Source organism: Gopherus flavomarginatus, chromosome 4, assembly GCF_025201925.1.
Source record: "Gopherus flavomarginatus isolate rGopFla2 chromosome 4, rGopFla2.mat.asm, whole genome shotgun sequence".
Taxonomy (NCBI): domain Eukaryota; kingdom Metazoa; phylum Chordata; order Testudines; family Testudinidae; genus Gopherus; species Gopherus flavomarginatus.
This window is the reverse complement of record NC_066620.1, coordinates 135,319,896-135,337,788: the sequence shown is the minus strand read 5'-3', so window position 1 is coordinate 135,337,788 and position 17,893 is coordinate 135,319,896. Positions and strand designations below refer to the sequence as shown.

General features: G+C 41.3%; 1 protein-coding gene across 1 annotated transcript in view; it reads right to left on the bottom strand.

Annotated features, from left to right (window-relative positions):
- Positions 1-378: 378 nt before the first annotated feature.
- The window catches only part of RTN4IP1 (reticulon 4 interacting protein 1), a 33,740-nt gene continuing 16,225 nt past the window's right edge, over positions 379-17,893 (bottom strand). The window contains exons 8-10 of the mRNA XM_050951619.1: positions 16,173-16,265; positions 7,214-7,312; positions 379-1,486 (exon numbers count right to left, since the gene is read on the bottom strand). Of these exons, the coding sequence (XP_050807576.1) occupies positions 1,403-1,486; positions 7,214-7,312; positions 16,173-16,265 (276 nt within the window). The 3' untranslated portion in view covers positions 379-1,402. The remainder of the gene's footprint in view (positions 1,487-7,213; positions 7,313-16,172; positions 16,266-17,893) is intronic.

Sequence of the window (17,893 nt, the reverse complement as noted above, 5' to 3'; positions counted from 1 at the left end):
GAAAATTAACATGTAAATAATGCGTTAGTACAAAAAAGAACTTCAGTCTATTGAAACTTGTTTAGGGAAATTTTTACCAAAAAATGACTACAGGATATGAGCAGATGTATTATAGAAAGTTGACATTTTAAAGGCTGTATTTTAATAAGCAGTCTATTTTCTAGTTTTTCTATTAGAAAGACAGAGCGTATAAGTCTATAGATGTTTGTTAGCAAAAGTATTGGGCAGCAAGAAGGGTGTGCCCATTTTCTATCTGCTTCTACTTTAAAAAGCTGCCTTACTTTTAATTTGTAAAAAGTATTATCTATTTCTCTGCTTGGGGCAAATACTTCAAACCTAGAGGTAGCTCCATTAAGTGCAGTCATTACTGCTCTCAAATTTAATTTAAAATACGTCTCTCCTTTATTTTAAAAAAGCATCACTAATCACAGTAGTTCCAAATCTCTCCAGACGTTGTCCCAGCTACTGTCTGCCACCAGCCATAGTTAATTACATTCTATCCCACTATGATCTTGGTATGCTCCAAACATCTTAGGTGAAGTTGAGGAGGGCAAGGTCAATGGTGGCAGGCTGTCACAGCAACTCTAGTGCAGCAATGCACTGGAGTCTAGGACAAAAGCTCATTGTTGAGGTAGGGAAGAAAACTTGGAGACATTCATACCACAATAAGTGCCATATAAGAACTTAGATACATTACCAGTCAAGCAAGTTTGAAGTTCCATGCATACTTTAGGATAGGAACCACACCTGAGCAAAGAGCTTGTTTCAAGAGAGGCATATGAAATAACTTGTAGCAGGTTGTTCCTGTGCATTAATGGTTTACTGTCTCCCTTGGCCCAATGTTAAAATTGTGGTTTTATGTCACTGGCAGAACAGTGAATGTAAACTCTTGTACCATGCTGCTGTATTTCATTCTTGCCTAGACCAGTGTTATTACAAACCACTCCTAGCAGCCTCAGGGGGCACTTGTTAGACGTTGTCTTGCATAGTAAATGTAACTTTCTTCTTTACTGTTTGTCGCCTCGCAGGATATGGGTGCTTTATTTTTTATCATTACTTGTGGAAAAGTCAGTGCCTTCAATCCAATTTTAAGTCTGTGATGGTGTTTTTTCACTTGCTGTACAGACAACTGCAATAATCAATATTCAAATATGTCTTACTCTTTAAAAATTGTACAGTTGTAACCTGCTTTTATTCCTTTCTAAAGAGTGTTACTTCTGGTTCCAAGGTGGTAATTCTGGCAAATTTTTCTGTGCCTTTTTATTGTATCCACAGTATGTTACATGTACTTCACAAATAAATTTTCTTCAGGTAAATCTGATTTAGTGAAACTATCTACAAAGTTCCCTGTTTACATGTTTATAGTGAAGCTCCTCTGCACAGGTGCAGTGCTGCCAGCTTCTCATGCATTGTGCTTCAAGTCTGTTGTGAAGAGATCACCCAGGCTCTGCTGTCTTCGGTCCTTAATTTTTCTACCATGGATTGCCTACAAGGAATGTAAAAGTTGTGGAGGTAGTTGCTGCTTCTGTGACACAAGAAATGCACTCAGATCACTTCTACACAGGTGTCATGGTCTAATTCCCCACTCTGAACCTTAGCGTCCAAAAGATGGGGTACCAGCATGAATTCCTCTAAGCTCAATTACCAGCTTAGAACCTGTAGCGTTGCCACCAACCAGGAATTCCAGTGCCTGGTACACTCTGGTCCTCCCAAAAACCTTGCCCGGGGACCCCCAAGACCCAGACCCTCTGGATCTTAACACAAGGAAAGTAAACCCTTTCCTTCACCGTTGCCTCTCCCAGGCTTCCCCTCCCTGGGTTACCCTGGAAGATCACTGTGATTCAAACTCCTTGAATCTTAAAACAGAGAGGAAAATGCACCTTCCCTCCTCCTTCTCTCTTCCCCTCCCAGATTCTCCCTGAGAGAGACAGTAATCCTAACACAGAGAGAAATAAGCCTCTCTCTCCCCCTTCCCTCCTTTCTCCCCACCAATTCCCTGGTGAATCCAGACCCAGTCCCCTGGGGTCTCACCAGAATAAAAAAACAATCAGGTTCTTAAACAAGAAAAAGCTTTTAATAAAGGAGAAAAAAACAGTAAAAAATATCTTTGTAAATTTAAGATGGAATATGTACAGGGTCTTTCAGCTATAGACACTGGGAATACCCTCCCAGCCTAAGTATACAAGTACAAATTAAAATCTTTTCAGCAAAATATAAATTTGAACTCCTTCTAGCCAAATACACATTTGCAAATAAAGAAAACAAACATAAGCCTAACTCGCTTTATCTGCCTAGTACTCACTATTCTGAACTTATCAGAGCCTGTATCGGAGAGATTGGAGAGAAACCTGGTTGCACGTCTGAGCCCCCAGAGTGAACAACCACCAAAATCTAACAGCACACACAAAAACTTCCCTCCCTCCGGATTTGAAAGTATCCTGTCTTCTGATTGGTCCTCTGGTCAGGTGACAGCCAGGCTCACTGATTTTGTTAACCATTTACAGGCAAAAGAGATATAAAGTACTTCTGTTCTATTAACTCCTACTATCTGTTTATGACAACAGGGTATTAAGTTCGTGTTATATCTCTCCAGTACTGTTGATTTGTTTCAGGTTAAACCACTCACCTGTTCATTGAGCCCTGGATCTGCAAAAGGACTTGTGGTTTAAAGTGCCTCACAGGAACAACATTGAGTGAATCAGCTAGGCTCCCTATACAGTGAATGGGGAGAAATGAGTGTCTTAAGACTGCAATCCATAAAGTCAGCCCAGGAGGCAGGACCAGAGGAGATGCTCATGAGAGGTGTGTCCCCTAAGCCTTTCCTCTCATGCAGGTAGGCACCTAAGTCCAGGCTGTAGGGACCATCTCTCCCTGTTTAGTAATCCACGAATGGGAACTACTTGCCTGGAGTCAGATGGCTTACACTCTTAAGTAGTTTCATGCAGGAATTAAGTTAGGTGCTTGCCTTGCAAAATCAGAGGGGGACTTGGTGGTGCCTGCTTTCACACACTCTGGCCCAATACCTGTAAGTGAGTGGGAACTGATATCCTTATAAAGTAGCAGCCACCCTCCCTCCCCCCAATCACTCCTTCACTGTTTGACAGTGGGACAGCTTAAACAGCAGAGACTGAGGGAGCCCTACCTTGGAATATTCACTAGCCCAGTGGTTAAAGCACTCCCCTGTAGGGGCATGAATGGTGGGTATACTGGGCCAGGGAAGGCTTAGCCTGGGCTGCGGTGGCCCCACCCCTGCCCCAGGGCCCCTGCTGGTGCCTGCCTGCCTTGTCTCCCTCACCCCACCCCTTACAGAGGTCCCTGCTGCTTGCTGCGTCCTTCCTGCTGGGGGATGTGGGAGGTAGGAGGGATGCAGAGAGCCAGCAGCAGGTGGGGGAGTGAGGAGGCTTGGCTGGGAGTTAGGGCTGGCTGGGGTCAGCGATGGCCTGGGGAGGGCCTTGGTGGGGGTGGGGGCTGGTGGCTTGGCCTGATGTAGCTGGGACAGGCAGCTCGGAGCCCCTCAGGGCTTCTTCTCTTGGGGAGCGTTGTGGCTCTGGTGTGTGGGGGCAGGGCCTTAAGTGGAAGGGATGGGTCCGGCAGGCTAGCCTCCCCAAAGCAGGGGTTCCCCTGCTGCCTATGTGCAGGGGTGTGGGAATAACTTCTTCAAATCCTTTCTCACCCCCCCCCCCCGAATTGAACCTGGGTCTCTCCCATCCCAGGTGAGTGGCCATTGGGCTAAAGTTATGAGAGAGATGCTTCCATCACCCCCTTCATTTTCCAGTTTGAAGGGACTCCCTCTTCAGTGACCATATTTTGAATGGGACCTGGTCCTGTAACCAGTCTGTGAGCACACCTACCCGATCATATTCTGTGCACACAATAGGCAGGCAAATACCTATCTTCCCCCAGGTCAGGGATCACTTGTGAGCTCAGGCTGAAGACAGGCATCCAAACACCCAGGTGAGGCAGAAGCTTAGGTGCTGCTAAAGGCTCCTCTGGGTACACAGTGATTTTAAAAAAAAACAAAAAACCACACTGCAGCACCAAGTCTCAGAACCTGGGACAGCTGACTAGGGTGCAGGGCTAAAATATTCCACAGTGGATGTTTAGGCCTGAACTCAGAGTTATGGCTGTGCTGCAGGTCTTTTATCACAGTGCAGATATATCCTTATGTTTCACTGGGAGTTTTGTGGACCACTGTGGAGCCTAAAATTGGGACTTAAATGCAATTAAAGGTGAAATACAAGTACCACAAGATGGTGAATATGCATATGATGATGATTGATAGTGGAGGCTTAAGAGAAACCTACTGGAATGAAAATTTATGGGCAAGATGTTTTTAGAAAATCCCAGGGAATGGAAACGGAAACTGTAATTAAATATTTCAGTGTTTCTTTGATTATAACTTCTGGTTAATTAAACTGCATCTGGCTCTTATTTCATTCGTTTGCCAATGTGTGTGTTAAAATTGATACAGCGGCATCTTAAACAGTGGTTTCAAAGTAATATGCAGAACTTGATGCAGGTTTTGAATTACGTTTAATACCCGCATTTTCCTCACACTACCCATTTTTCATTGGTTTTTAGACCATTACCTGCCCCTGTTCGTTATTAGTAACATAACTAGATGGTATGTCTTAACTAGGGCTGTCAAAGCATTAAAAAAAATCCTGGTTAATCATGACATTAAAAAAATCACAGCTTTAATCACATTGTTAAACAAGAATAGAATGCCATTTATTTAAATATTTTTTGATGTTTTCTACTTTTCACATATATTGATTTCAGTTACAACTCAGAATATGAAGTGTACGCTGCTCACTTCATATTTTTAGATAAACAACAATAGCATTATCTCCCATAAATGTAAACAAACTTGTTAGAGCAATTGGCTGAACAAGAAGTAGGACTGAGGGGATTTGTAGTCTCTAAAGTTTTACATTTTATTTTTGAGTGCAGTTACATACAAATGTAAAAAAAAAAAATTAAGTTGCATTTTCACAATAAAGAGTGCACTATGGTACTTATATGAAGTGAAATACCAAAAAATACTCTCTCTTTTGTGGGGGGTTTTAGGGCTGGTGATTAATTGCAGTTAACTCAAAAAAATTAATCACAATCAGTTATCGCACTGTTAAACAACAGAATATCAGTTGAAGTTTATTACATATTTTTGGATGTTTTTCTTGATTTTCAAATATCCATTTCAATTACAGCACAATACAAAGTGTACAGTAATCACTAATTTTTATAGTGCAAATATTTAATCAAAAAGTCTTTCAATTCAACTCATACAAGTATTGTAGTACACTATTGTGAAAGAGCAACTTATGTAACAAAATCTACATTTATAACTTCACTCAAACAAAACAATTTAAAACTTTAGAGCCTATAAGTCCACTCAGTCCTACTTCTTATTTAGCCAATTGCTAAGACAAGTTTGTTTACATTTATGGGAGATAATGCTGCCCTCTTATTTACAGTGCCACTTGAAAATGAGAACAGATATTCACATGGCGCTTTTGTAGCTGGCATTGCAAGATATTTATGCCATTCATATGCCCCTTCCTGCTTCAACCACCATTCCAGAGGACATGCTTCCATGCTGATGATGCTTGTTAAAAAAATAATGCGTTAATTAAATTTGTTACTTAACTCCTTAGGGGAAAATTGTATGTCTCCAGCTCCGTGGCTTTACCTGCATTCTGCCATGTATTGCATGTTATAGCAGTCTCAGATGATGACCCACCACATGTTCATTTTAAGAACACTTTTACTGCAGATTTGACAAAACATAAAGAAGGTACCAATGTGAGATTTCTAAAGATAGCTACAGAAGTCGACCCAAGGTCTAAGAATCTGAAGTGCCTTCCAAAATCTGAGAGGGACAAGGTGTAGAACATGCTTTCAGAAACCTTAAAAAGAGCACCCCTTAGATGTGGAAACTACGGAACCCGAACCACGAAAGAAAATCAACCCTCTGCTGGGGGCATCTGACTCAGATGATGAAAATGAACATGCCTCGCTCCGCACTACTTTGGATCGTTATTGAGCAGAACTCATCAATGCAATGGATGCATGGCCCTTGGAATGGTTGTTGAAGCATGAAGGGGCATATGAATCTTTAGTGCACCTGGCATATAAATACCTTGCAACACCAGCTACAACAGTACTGTGTGAACGCCTGTTCTCACTTTCAGGTGCCCTTATCTCCTGCAAATATAAACAAACTTGTTTGTCTGAGCGATTGGCTGAGCAAGAAGTAGGCTTTAAAGTTTTACATTGCATTCAAAAATAAGTCATTTTTTGTACATAATTCTACATTTGTAAGTTCAGCTTCCCTAAGAGATTACAGTACTTATTTGCACTGTAAAAAAATTGTATTTTTCAGTTCACCTATTATAATCAAAATATAAAGTGATCACCATACACTTTGATTTCCATTACAACACAGAATACATGCAAAAATATTTAAATAAATGGTATTCTACTTAACAGCATGATTAATTTTTGTAATTGCTTGACAGCCCTAATTATTATTTTATATTGCAGTAGCATTAAGCAGCTTTGTGCTAGGTGCTATGTAAACACATACAAAGACAAGAAGTTTAGTCTGTACTAATGACTTCTGTTACTGTACAGATGATCAAGAAACCATACATTGAAATTCAATACTTGTTTGCAACTCAGGACATCCAATGCTTCTTCCTTTGGGGCAAGGTCATCATTCACAAGGCATTTTGATACTTATTTAAAACATGCATACAGCACAAACTGCTCCATAGAATTAACAAAATTAATTAGGCTGTCAATTTAGCTCCTGCTATCAGGATGATGGGTATTAGGGTCCATATGAAGAATTACAAATCCTCTTCACACATGACTATAATCTAGCCAACCTAGAAAAGGCATTAGCCTTTTTCCTCTGTTTCATAAATTTAACAAACCACAAAACTGGTGTAGGAAGGACTCTGAACCAATTTTTTATATTCAATAACTTGTTTTTAAAAACTAACTTTTAGTACTTACTACACACAGAGGTTCATGGCCTATAAAACTTTTAGAAGCATTTTAACCTTAGGACACCATCTGTAAGTGACTTGCAAGGAAATGGTAGTGAACTACTACACCTTCAAGTCTATGTCCGAATGCCATCCATCAGCGAGCACAAACTGCAAGCAAAACAGAATGGCTGTAGATGTTATTTTTTATTTATTACACTGATCACTGTTTTCCCACGTGCATGTCCTCCTTCTAGCTTCAGAAAGGCCTTTGGAACTTCAGAAAAAGAGAAGACTTGCTGAACAACTGGATGGATCTATGAAACAAAAACAGATTGATATCACTTGGCAGGGATCAAATGACTGAACATGATCCGAACAGCTTCTCCCCTACCACACTTAAAAGTTATATGTAATAAGTAACTAAAATACAGTGACACCTAACCTTGGACACTAATATAGTCATCTGCTGTTCAAGGCTCACAGCTGCAGGACCCAGAGAAAGCAGGTGGATACACTGATTCTACCTTATGTTCCATACATTAATACTTGTAGGAAGAGAAATGTTTTACACACTTTTTTTCATTGTTGACATTTATTATTTATTTCATGTTCAACTCCACACACACCAGGTTCAAAGCTCCACAGGGCCAGATTTTTAAAGGTCTTTAGGCACCTTTAGGGATATTTGAAAGCGTTTATGTGCCTAACTTCCCCTGGAGTCAGTGGGACTGAGGTGCTTTTGCAAATCTCACTAGGCCCCCACCTTTAAAAATGCCTTAAGAGTACAAAGTCCACACTGGTTCTCATAAGTCACTTTGGGCTAGTTTTTAAAAAGGTGTGTATGTATCTAATTCCCATTTAAACTAGTGGAGTTAGGCATCTAGATACCTTTAAAAATCTATATATAATTTACATGGTACAAGTTGTTTCTTGATCTAACAGCTATTTTGATGTATTAATTTTGCAAAGTAATCCTATGCACAGTTTTTATGTCATCTCCAAATAAAGTGAAGCAACCACTGTCACTGTCCCCATCACAGTGTGGAAATCAGCACTGCTTCCCCTCTTTATTTATACATATTCCTCCCCTGGCTCTTGCTAATGGTCACATTCCAGCTGTACCCATGGAGGGGGAACATTAGCTTCTTCTGAAAAAACATCTCACTGACAGCCAGAAAAGAGTGCTAGAAAAGGCATCACATATTGAGCCCTCTTCCCAGAGGCCAAGATAAGTTCTACAAGAACACTATCCAGAGGGTGATCTCACACCTTGATGCAATATTCCTGCAGCACTGGGCTGGCCACGATCATCTTAATGGAAAGAAAGATTAACATTAGCTGGTTCTACATCTAGCTGTTGCACTGATCGGCATTTAAATAAAGCCCTGAACACCCTATTTATTATACTAGAAAGATGCTTGTCATTTATAACACTCTGTTGATAATGACAACTCTCCTCTGGGAGAATCTGCTCTTCATTTTTCTCCCCCAATTTATGTAGGTGAATACTTTAAAAATTCATAATTATTCTCTCAAGTTACCATATTATTTAAATATCTCTGAATACCAAAGTCATAATGCAACAACAAGACAAGCAGCTTGCAAATTTCAGAAGCAGTGGCTCTTTTTCAAGCTTCTAAGCAAACAGAACCCCCTCCCTCGCCCCCAATTTTACCAAACTGCAAAGGTTCATTTTCAGAAACACAGCCTGGGAAATGAGTGCATAGCACATCAACCAGTGAAGGTGTCATAAACAGATGGTTACGGGTTAATGTTTCTTTTACCTGTAAAGGGTTAAGCTCAGTGAACCTGGCTGACACCTGACCAGAGGACCAACGGGGGACAAGATATTTTCAAATCTTGGTAGAGGGAAGTCTTTGTTTGTGGTTTTTTTTGGTTCATTGTTAGCTCTCGGGACTGAGAGGAACAGGACATCATTCCAGGTTCTCCAATCTTTCTGAATCAGTCTTTCATGTTTCAAAATAGTAATAGCCAGGCAAGGCAGATTAGTATTATGTTTGTTTTCTTAATTTGTAAATGTGTCTTTTGCTGGAAGGATTTTTACCTCTGTTTGCTGTAACTTCGAATCTCAGGCCTGGGGGTGGGGAGTCCCTCTAGTCTATATGAATCTGAGTACCCTGTAAAGCATTTTCCAGCCTGATTTTACAGAGATAATTTTTACCTTTTCTTTCTTTAATTAAAAGCTTTCTTTTTAAGAACCTGATTGATTTTTCCTTGTTTTAGAATCCAAGGGATTGAGTCTAAACTCACCAGGGATTGGTGTGGGGAAAGGAGGGGGGGGGGATGATTAATTCCTCCTTGTTTTAAGATCCAAGGAGTTTGGATTGGTGTGAAGCTTCCCAAGGCAACCCAGGGAGGGGAGAGTCTGAGGGGGATGGTTAAATTCTCCTTTTTTTAAGACCCAAGGGGTTTAGGTCTTGGGTTCCCCAGGGAAGGTTTTGGGGGAACAGAAGTGTGCCAGACACAGACTTCTGGCTAGTGGCAGCGTACCAAATTTAAGCTAGTAATTTAAGCTTAAAAGTGATCATGCAGGTCCCCACTTCTTGAACCCTAAAGTTCAAAGTGGGAAAAAACCTTGACAGAAGGGTTCCATATATCACTTCCCAAGCAAGGTTTTGAAAACTGGCCATATAATGTATTTCCCCAACCCCCAACAGCTGCACAACCCCAATATAGTAGCTGAAAGTCCTTATGTAGGGCCCTTCACTCATACTTCTGCATATTTTCAGTTCATATTATTGATAGTAAACACCCTACAGCAAAGCCCAAATGCTGCAATAAAGAATGGGGGAGGGAATGGGGTAAAAATCTGTCTGGGGACTGGTCCTGCTTTGAACAGCAGGTTGGACTAGATGACCTCCTGAGGTCCCTTCCAACCCTGATATTCTATGAATTGGTTTGTATGACCACAGAAAGCCAGGACATTAGTAATCAAAACAACCCATTATTCCACAGTAGTCACCTGCTCTCTTTAGGCAGTCACAATGCTTTTTGACTCAGAAGTCAAATCAGCAGTGCCAAGTGGAAAAAAGCATGCATGACTGAGATGTAAGCCCCACACAAAAGGAAACTTGGAAGAAAGGATCAGAATTAGTGTATTTGATTCTCCCCTAAAGCCATTGTGCTAATATATATTCACCAGCTGCATCAAGCATGCACACTCTGGAGTGACAAGGTGGGTGAGGTAATATCTTCTGTTGGTGAGAGACAAGCTTTCGAGCTACTTCAGGGCTGGGCTCAGTGTACCTCGAAAGGTTGTTTCTCTCACCACCAGAAACTGGTCCAATAGAAGATATTACCTCACCCACCTTGTCTCTCTAATATCCTGGGACTGACATAGCTACAACACTGTATACCACTAAGTTTTACCTGGCTGAACAAGGGGTGCAACACAATCTGTTTTCTTTGCAGTGTGATGGAGAAATGGCAGAGGGGGCAGTCAGGTGCTGCATAGCAGCCACTACTACCCAAAATTGGAGCAATTCTCACTGAGTTCAAGACTAACTTGGTTTTGCTATGCTGGTCAGAATCAGTGCTGCCCTAGTGATCAACATCAGGGACAGGGAGGTAAAGCAATAGTGTCTTTGGCTATGCCTGATGCGGTGGATCAAGCCAATGCTGTGACTGTTTGCAAGGGAAATGTAGCATCAACAGCAGTGACTGTCCTCCATTGCTTTAGCAGCAGCAGTGCAGGGAAAGAGCAGGGAAAATTCACTAACTTGTTTGTACAGAGCATGGCTTGAGGAAGCTGAAGTATCTATAGAAGTTATTAAAATAAGATCCTTTTGCCAAGCTTCACTTCAGTTTAAAACAAAGAGGTAGACTGTTCAGAAGTGCACAGTACACAGGAGAAAACCACTGATTAGCCCAGGGTGAGCCTGGCCTGTGGCAGGGTTAGGCTCTCAGAACAGTAATCAGGAAAGGTTGGAGCTCAGATGTGATCCCCACTTACAAGGAAGAGCCACTTACAAGGAAAGGCACAATAAGGATAATTCCGGACACCAAACTGGTTACATAAAGATTTCAGAACAAAAACGACTATTACCCTCCACAGACCCAACATACATTTTGAACTACTTGTGCTCACTTGTATCAGGTTATAACACTATGTCTTAGGTTCTCATACATAAAGTTCACAGCACATTTTAAAAATAGTGCTCTAGGCGATTCAGAGGAATCCCTAGCCCAACCTGACAGAATGCACAACACTGCGCGTATCACTGCCACCAAATGCTCACAGCTCAGATGCTCCATTGTTAGAAACCTCTGGTCTGATTTAAACACTGACCCGTAAGCAATGCTCTAGAGACATGAATACTAAATTGATGATCCTGGCAATCTAAAGCATTAAAAATTTTCTCTGGCCTGCTGATTAGCCCATTGTCTGGATAACCCTGAAAGGGCTGACCATATCACAGCACAATGAGTCATTTGGCCTTCACTATAATCAACTGACTGAGATAAAATCTCTTCCTGTGAACAGGCAGGGGGGAGTGTTGCTGTTTGCTGAATACATGATAATAAGTGGAGATTAACTGGATAATGCAAACACTGTCTATTTACAGCCACACATCAGCCCCCTGCCAGTGAACACTTACTTGTTCAGGGAAACAGGATTAAATACTAAAGGCTGGGGAGAGAAGGGATTACACCCACCACTACAGAACTGTTTATCTGAAAAAACAGATTGAGTTTGAATATTCTCTTGCTCTCCATTCTTAATGCGCAGAACATTATAGATATGAATCCCTGGGGTCTTCAATGAGCTCCTTACATGTTTTAAAAGGGGGAGGAGAGAGAAAACCTGTCTGCTAATGTTAGTTAAGAATCTGAAATGTATCAGACCCAGCTCTGAACTCAACAGGCTATGACTGAAACACTGCATTAGGAGTCCACTCAGTATTTTCAAACTTTTGGCCAATCTGAATCCTTCCTTGCCAGTCCGTATTTCTCTGATAAGATAGATGCACTGGCCCTTTCAGTTCTGAAGTGAACGAACAGATGAGCCTAAATCCTGCAGTCCTTAGTCAGGTAAAACTCCCTAGGAGCTTTGAGCAAGAACTGAAGAATCAAACCCCATAACTCAAAAGCAATGATATTGCACTGGTTCTTTTCTGTGCTTCTACAGCACCCAGCACACTGATCCTGAGTAGGCCTTTGGACACAAATATAAATGTCTATTACTAACAATGCACTGCATGTAAATATGCATATTTATCCACAACTTTACACAATATGTATTTTGGGTTGAAATGAAGAACATGCTGTAATTCTGAGACATGAAAGAGTGGGCACTCATTCTGTGGAAAGGGCCAAATTCCATTTGTAATTATGGTTCATGAGCCAAGGTATAAATATAGGACTCAGTACTCCCCTCCCTGCATCCACAATGAATCTCGCCTGATGTCAATGAGAAGTTTGCACAAAGATCATTAGTTGAATTGGCTTTGATGTTGCAACTAAAAATTTCATTTTTGTTTGGTACTTTATTGTCACTATGTAGAAAATACGCTCACCTTTAGGAACACCACTATTTCTGTCTTTTGTTTCTCTTCCTTCCCCATCACCTTTCTGTTTCTCTCCCTCTTCCATGCCTTTGTTTTCTTATGTCTGCATTTCCTTTCCTGCTGCATCTCTCAAGTCCCACCTTCCATGGCCTTCACTCCCACCCGCTTCTCCATTTCACCATTTCAGTGATATGCAATGAAATAGTTAATGCTGACATTAGAAGTGTCATCAATAGGCTCTAGATTTAATATCCTAGTGAGATTAATGGGGGAAGAAAGTTCACACCTCTTGGAGGCACTGTTTGAAGTTGCTGTCAGACTCATATATGGCTCCTGCAGTGATTACTTGTGTCACATATTCAAGGGTAGCTTTGGGTTTTCTTCTTAATGAAACCTTAAAATCTCCCGAAAATATGAGTATTATATGCACAAAAATATATCAAAGAGTTTGACCTCTCTTGCCTTGATCTTAAAGTAATTAGAACGTCAGAGATACCTAATGAAAAATGATCAAATATGAACACGCATGCTCTGCTGGTAAAGACCCAGGAATGGGAGGGAGAAGTTCTGGATTCTATTTCAAGCGCTCTCTGCCTTAGTTTCTCTGTTCTTCAAACATGAACAATACCTAATTCACAGGGTGTCTTTCCATAACATTTGTGTCATATACACTAGCTGCTCTTCTGGTATCTTTTAAAGAATTAAAACAGACATAAGATACTACTCCTGTCTAATTGCAGTTATGCTAGAGTAACACGTGATTAATAAAATTCTGACAGCGAAGTCCAAGTGAATCCAGTTATATTTGGGGGTTTAATGACCAAATACAGCCTGTGCGTCACTAACAGGAGCAGTTGGAGCCATCTCCAACACAATGAGGAGGAACAAGAGACTGGAGCCAGCCCAAGCGTATTGTATTGAGGCAAGCCTAGCCTGGCAAACACAAGTTAGAGTGGCTGGATTCAGCTAATTTACCCCACATTAAACACACTGGACTATGCAGAGAAAGTCTCTAATACCGCGGCGTAAGGAAAAATGGACAGCTTCTCTTGTAGAACTCTCTAGTCTAGATGGCAGTGGAAGCCGTTCTATATTGTGTCACACATTCTTCAGTGTTACTCACTTGTACTGTTAGTTTAATTTGACTGGTGTTATAAATCCCACACAAACAAGAAGGGAGAACTGTTTGTGCAGCTGCATCTCCTATTTGTACTTCCTCTCTACCTGAGTTTGCTTTTTTCAAGCAGAAGGAAATGTCTCCCCCTACTAGAGAACCCTTCCCTCCCCCCCCCCCTCATGGTTTGCACACTCCTAGGGGCAAGGGCTGAGAAAACGAAACACCCCACCATGTTCAGAAGCTGTTTTGTTCACCACCTTTAGTCATTCTACTGTAGCTATTTTTGGTAAATCTAGATTTATTTTCCTGCCCCAGAAGACAAGATCCCTGAAAGTCAATGCTGATTATCCACAAAATACACAGCTGCATCAGACTAACCAAGAGACAGAGCAACACATTTGAGTAAGTATCTGGTATCTGCTTACACTGTTCCAGGTCTAATCATGATTTATGTGACTCTGAATATTCAAATAAAGTCCAACACCTGTGTAAAGAGTGTACATTTTGTGTTACTTTGCTCATGGAAACTGTATTAATGTAAGCACTGAGTATTTTCATGAACACCGTGAGCAAGCTATACTATCTGAGAAGAGAGGAACATATGGGTTTTAATAAAACAGAATTCACAGCGACAGCTAAATGCAGCTCTAGAGTTCTTTCTCTCTTAAAACAAAACAAAAAACCCTACAGAGATGGGTTATTTACAGAAAGTCTTTGCAACATCTCTCAGAAATCAATACCTCTGGGTTCCAGCCAACCAGCACAAAAAGCTAATTAAAGTCAAGGCGCATCCACACAGAGCATCTGAACATACAAAGCTAGGCAAGGTGATCTTGCCCTGGAGAGGGATGGACTCTGCAGGTACTTGTTCACTGCAGAGTCAACATGGGCTCTTCTCCAAGTATTGTCTGAAATCCCCCTTCCTTCCACATGCAAAAACCTGACCTTAGTTTAGTGGTTGCTTCATCCAAAGCTAACTGAACAATCTGGGGATGTAGGCTAAAGCCCAAATCGGGCGGATAGTCCTCCAATGCCTTCCCACAATTCCCCATGTGCCAAGAAGGACAAATATTCCCACAATTCACTAGGAAAAAATCATAGTGGCTCGGCCTATTGCAGCACAGAGAACCATGGGATATATCCCTAGAAGCCCTAGAACATACACAGATGAGCGAAGCAGCAGTGTGGACATAGCAACTCAAATGTCACTTGGCAGGGCAGCTGCTCGGAGCCAGCCTTGGCTAACCAGAGTGTTCATATCTGGGTGACAATCACCTCAGTTAACTCTAAAGTGAAAACAAATCCTGGGACTTTCCACTGGCTGGTCAGTACTTCAGAGGTGGCATATTGGGTATATGGGCAGAATAGGAAGTGCAGGTTATCCTGTGTGCCTGGTCAACAGCACTAAAAAGGTGAATAGCAGCAATGAAGTGGCCCAAAGGTCATTCAGAAATTGGGAAAAAAGAACAAAACTAAAAATACCAGTTTCTGGAAGGGGAGGGGGAAATATATAGTGGAGAGAAAGGAAATCCAAATGGGGACATACTTTGATAACATACACACTTCTAGAAAAGGACTCATCTTTTCGACCCAGGAGCGTGAAATGCCAGGAGATTCATCTAGAATCAACAGCGCAGAGGGGCAGGTTCTCTTCCTTGTTCTGCTTCAACAGCACAAAGGCAGTAGGAAACTGTCCATAGCATCTCTGCTGGAGATTTCCCCACTGTGGAGGAGTCCCCAAAAGGTGCTGAGACGCAAGGCCAGTTCTTACAAAACCTCATCTCCCAGCGTGAATTGAGGGGAGACTATTTACACTCTCAGGAGGAGCCTCCCCATCCTCTCTTGCAGACAACTTGTAACAAACTCTTAAACTTGGGAAAATCAGAAAAATAATAGTACACCTTCCTCATCATGACCCTTTTCTGATTCCTCTGTGGAAAACTTCATGACAATTGACAATTTAAAAGACAATGGAGCCTGATGAAATTATGTTAAAGTATCACTGAATTTTATACCCCTAAAAAGAAAAATAATTACATACAAGATTCCCCAAACCACTGTCAATGCATGTCAGCTGTGACCAGTAATACCCTAAATATTCTAGCACTGTACATGTCTGGGTGTGGCTAGGTACATGGATAGAAGAAGCAGTCAAGTTCATTTTGACTGAAGAACCAACCAGGTGTCCTTACTACCCCAGTACCCTTGTTTCATTTTCATTGTCAGAGTTCAGGCTAAACAATCACTTCCAGTGCCAAAAGTAGCCCATTTTGCCTATAGCCCAATAAATTTTATGTCCAAAAAAGAGGGGAGAATCCTATTATTAACAAAGTAGGAAACATCAATGTCTACATCCTGTACACTGGGCGAGAACTAACTGAGAAGGAAAAGTTGAAAAGCAACAATTAGCCCTCTCACTGAACAGTTTGTAATGTTCTATTCCTTAACTGTGGATTATACACTTTTTAAGGCAAAGCAGCATTTATTTCAGCAATAATACAGGGGGTTAAATTACTGATTCTAACATACCTTTCCTGATTCAACCAGTTTTGCTATCTCATCCAAAGATTGGCCGCTGGGTGTGAAAAATGCCCATCGATAATGGATTCCTTTACAGAGGTGCTGAAATGGACAGATCACACAAACACACACAAAGTTACAAAAGAAACTCAAAATGTGAACTGTACATTTAAACAAGAGAGTCAGAGCCTAGAAAGGTATTATAAGACAAATGTGGGAAATATTTTCTGGTGTCTAAATGTCACAGAAGCACATGGACTAGATGTATGCACATGGATGTTGCGCCGTCACAATAAGATCAGAGTCCAACTGCATGCGTTGGCAAGTTGTGATAAAAGCCTTATCTTCACAGCCAGACAAGCAAGACAGTTTCTTATACAAGATGTAAACTGTGCAAAGTCACATATACATATATACACACACGCACTCTCTCTCTCTCTGAATGAATCCTGAATTCTGCTAGGGATTCAGAGCCTTTCACCTCCATGTAATCAGTTCAAATCCAGCCCAAGGTGGCGATCTGCCTGATGACTGGTTGGTGGCCCATTTGAAATAGGCTGTTGTCTCAGCCCAGCTCTCAGCAGACAGGCATACTCATACTATCACTCAGCGCTTGCATCAGTGGCTAAGAACTGAGTTAGGGTGACCAGATGTCCCAGTTTTATAGAGACAGTCCTGATATTTGGGGCTTTGTGTTATATAGGCACCTATTACTCCCTCACCCTCGTCCCGATTTTTAATACTTGCTGTCTGGTCATCCTAAACTTAGTAGAGTAGGCCTAGAGAGAATGAGCTATTTGTACCCTCTCTCACTGACAGAGACAGGGTTGATTCACACTAGGGGAGCAATGTGAAAAAAGTTAACGTTGCTGCTACGCATCATGCTCCTTGAAGAGCCAGCCACCTTCCATCTTCGAAGCTGTCAGTCCAACGTCATTCACTATTGTTCAATTAATTATATTATATATTAAAATACATACATTATGTTAAATATACATAAAAGGGAAACTATATTGTACACACACACAAATATAGGCAGCCCTACAAGGTCAACCTGGGTTCTCACAGTAAAGTCAGCTTCTTCTAGCTCAACTTCATTGCCAGTAATATAGATTCTGCAGGCCAGCTTTTACTCTTGGATACATCATGCAGAGACAGAACTAAAGGATCTGCTGAAAAAGGTGGTGTCATTTGTACAAGCTAGCTTTTCAGAAGATAGCTGCATTTTAAAGGCTGACATTGACAAGCAGAGGCCTACTCCTACCAATTTTGCTAGGAGAAAGAGGTGAACCAAAAAGAGGATTTTGATTAAAATTTCAGCAAGATCTCACATTCAACCACACAAGTCAGGAGTAACTCCAATGATGGAAATCTGGTTTGAGAACAGAATCAGGGCATTGATTTTTCAAATCCAATTGAAACGTGAAACATGACACAAAATGCCTCTCACATAAACCTGCAGAAAGCTGCACTGAGCAATATGGGTACAGCCTTCTCTCCAGGCTCCTACTTCACTTCATTATGAACAGGAGGCCTCCCTATTAAAGTGTCAGTATTAGACTTGGGGTCTCATTTGAATACGCAGCCACAGCAACTGCTGAAACAGCACTCCTTTGGAGAACAAGAATTGCATGTTCAGAGGAAAAACAAGCCTTTAAAAAAAATAAAGAGTTCACCTGTCTTGTTTCAGACAGAAAGAAATTACACTGCTCCACAGCCAAAATGCTTCT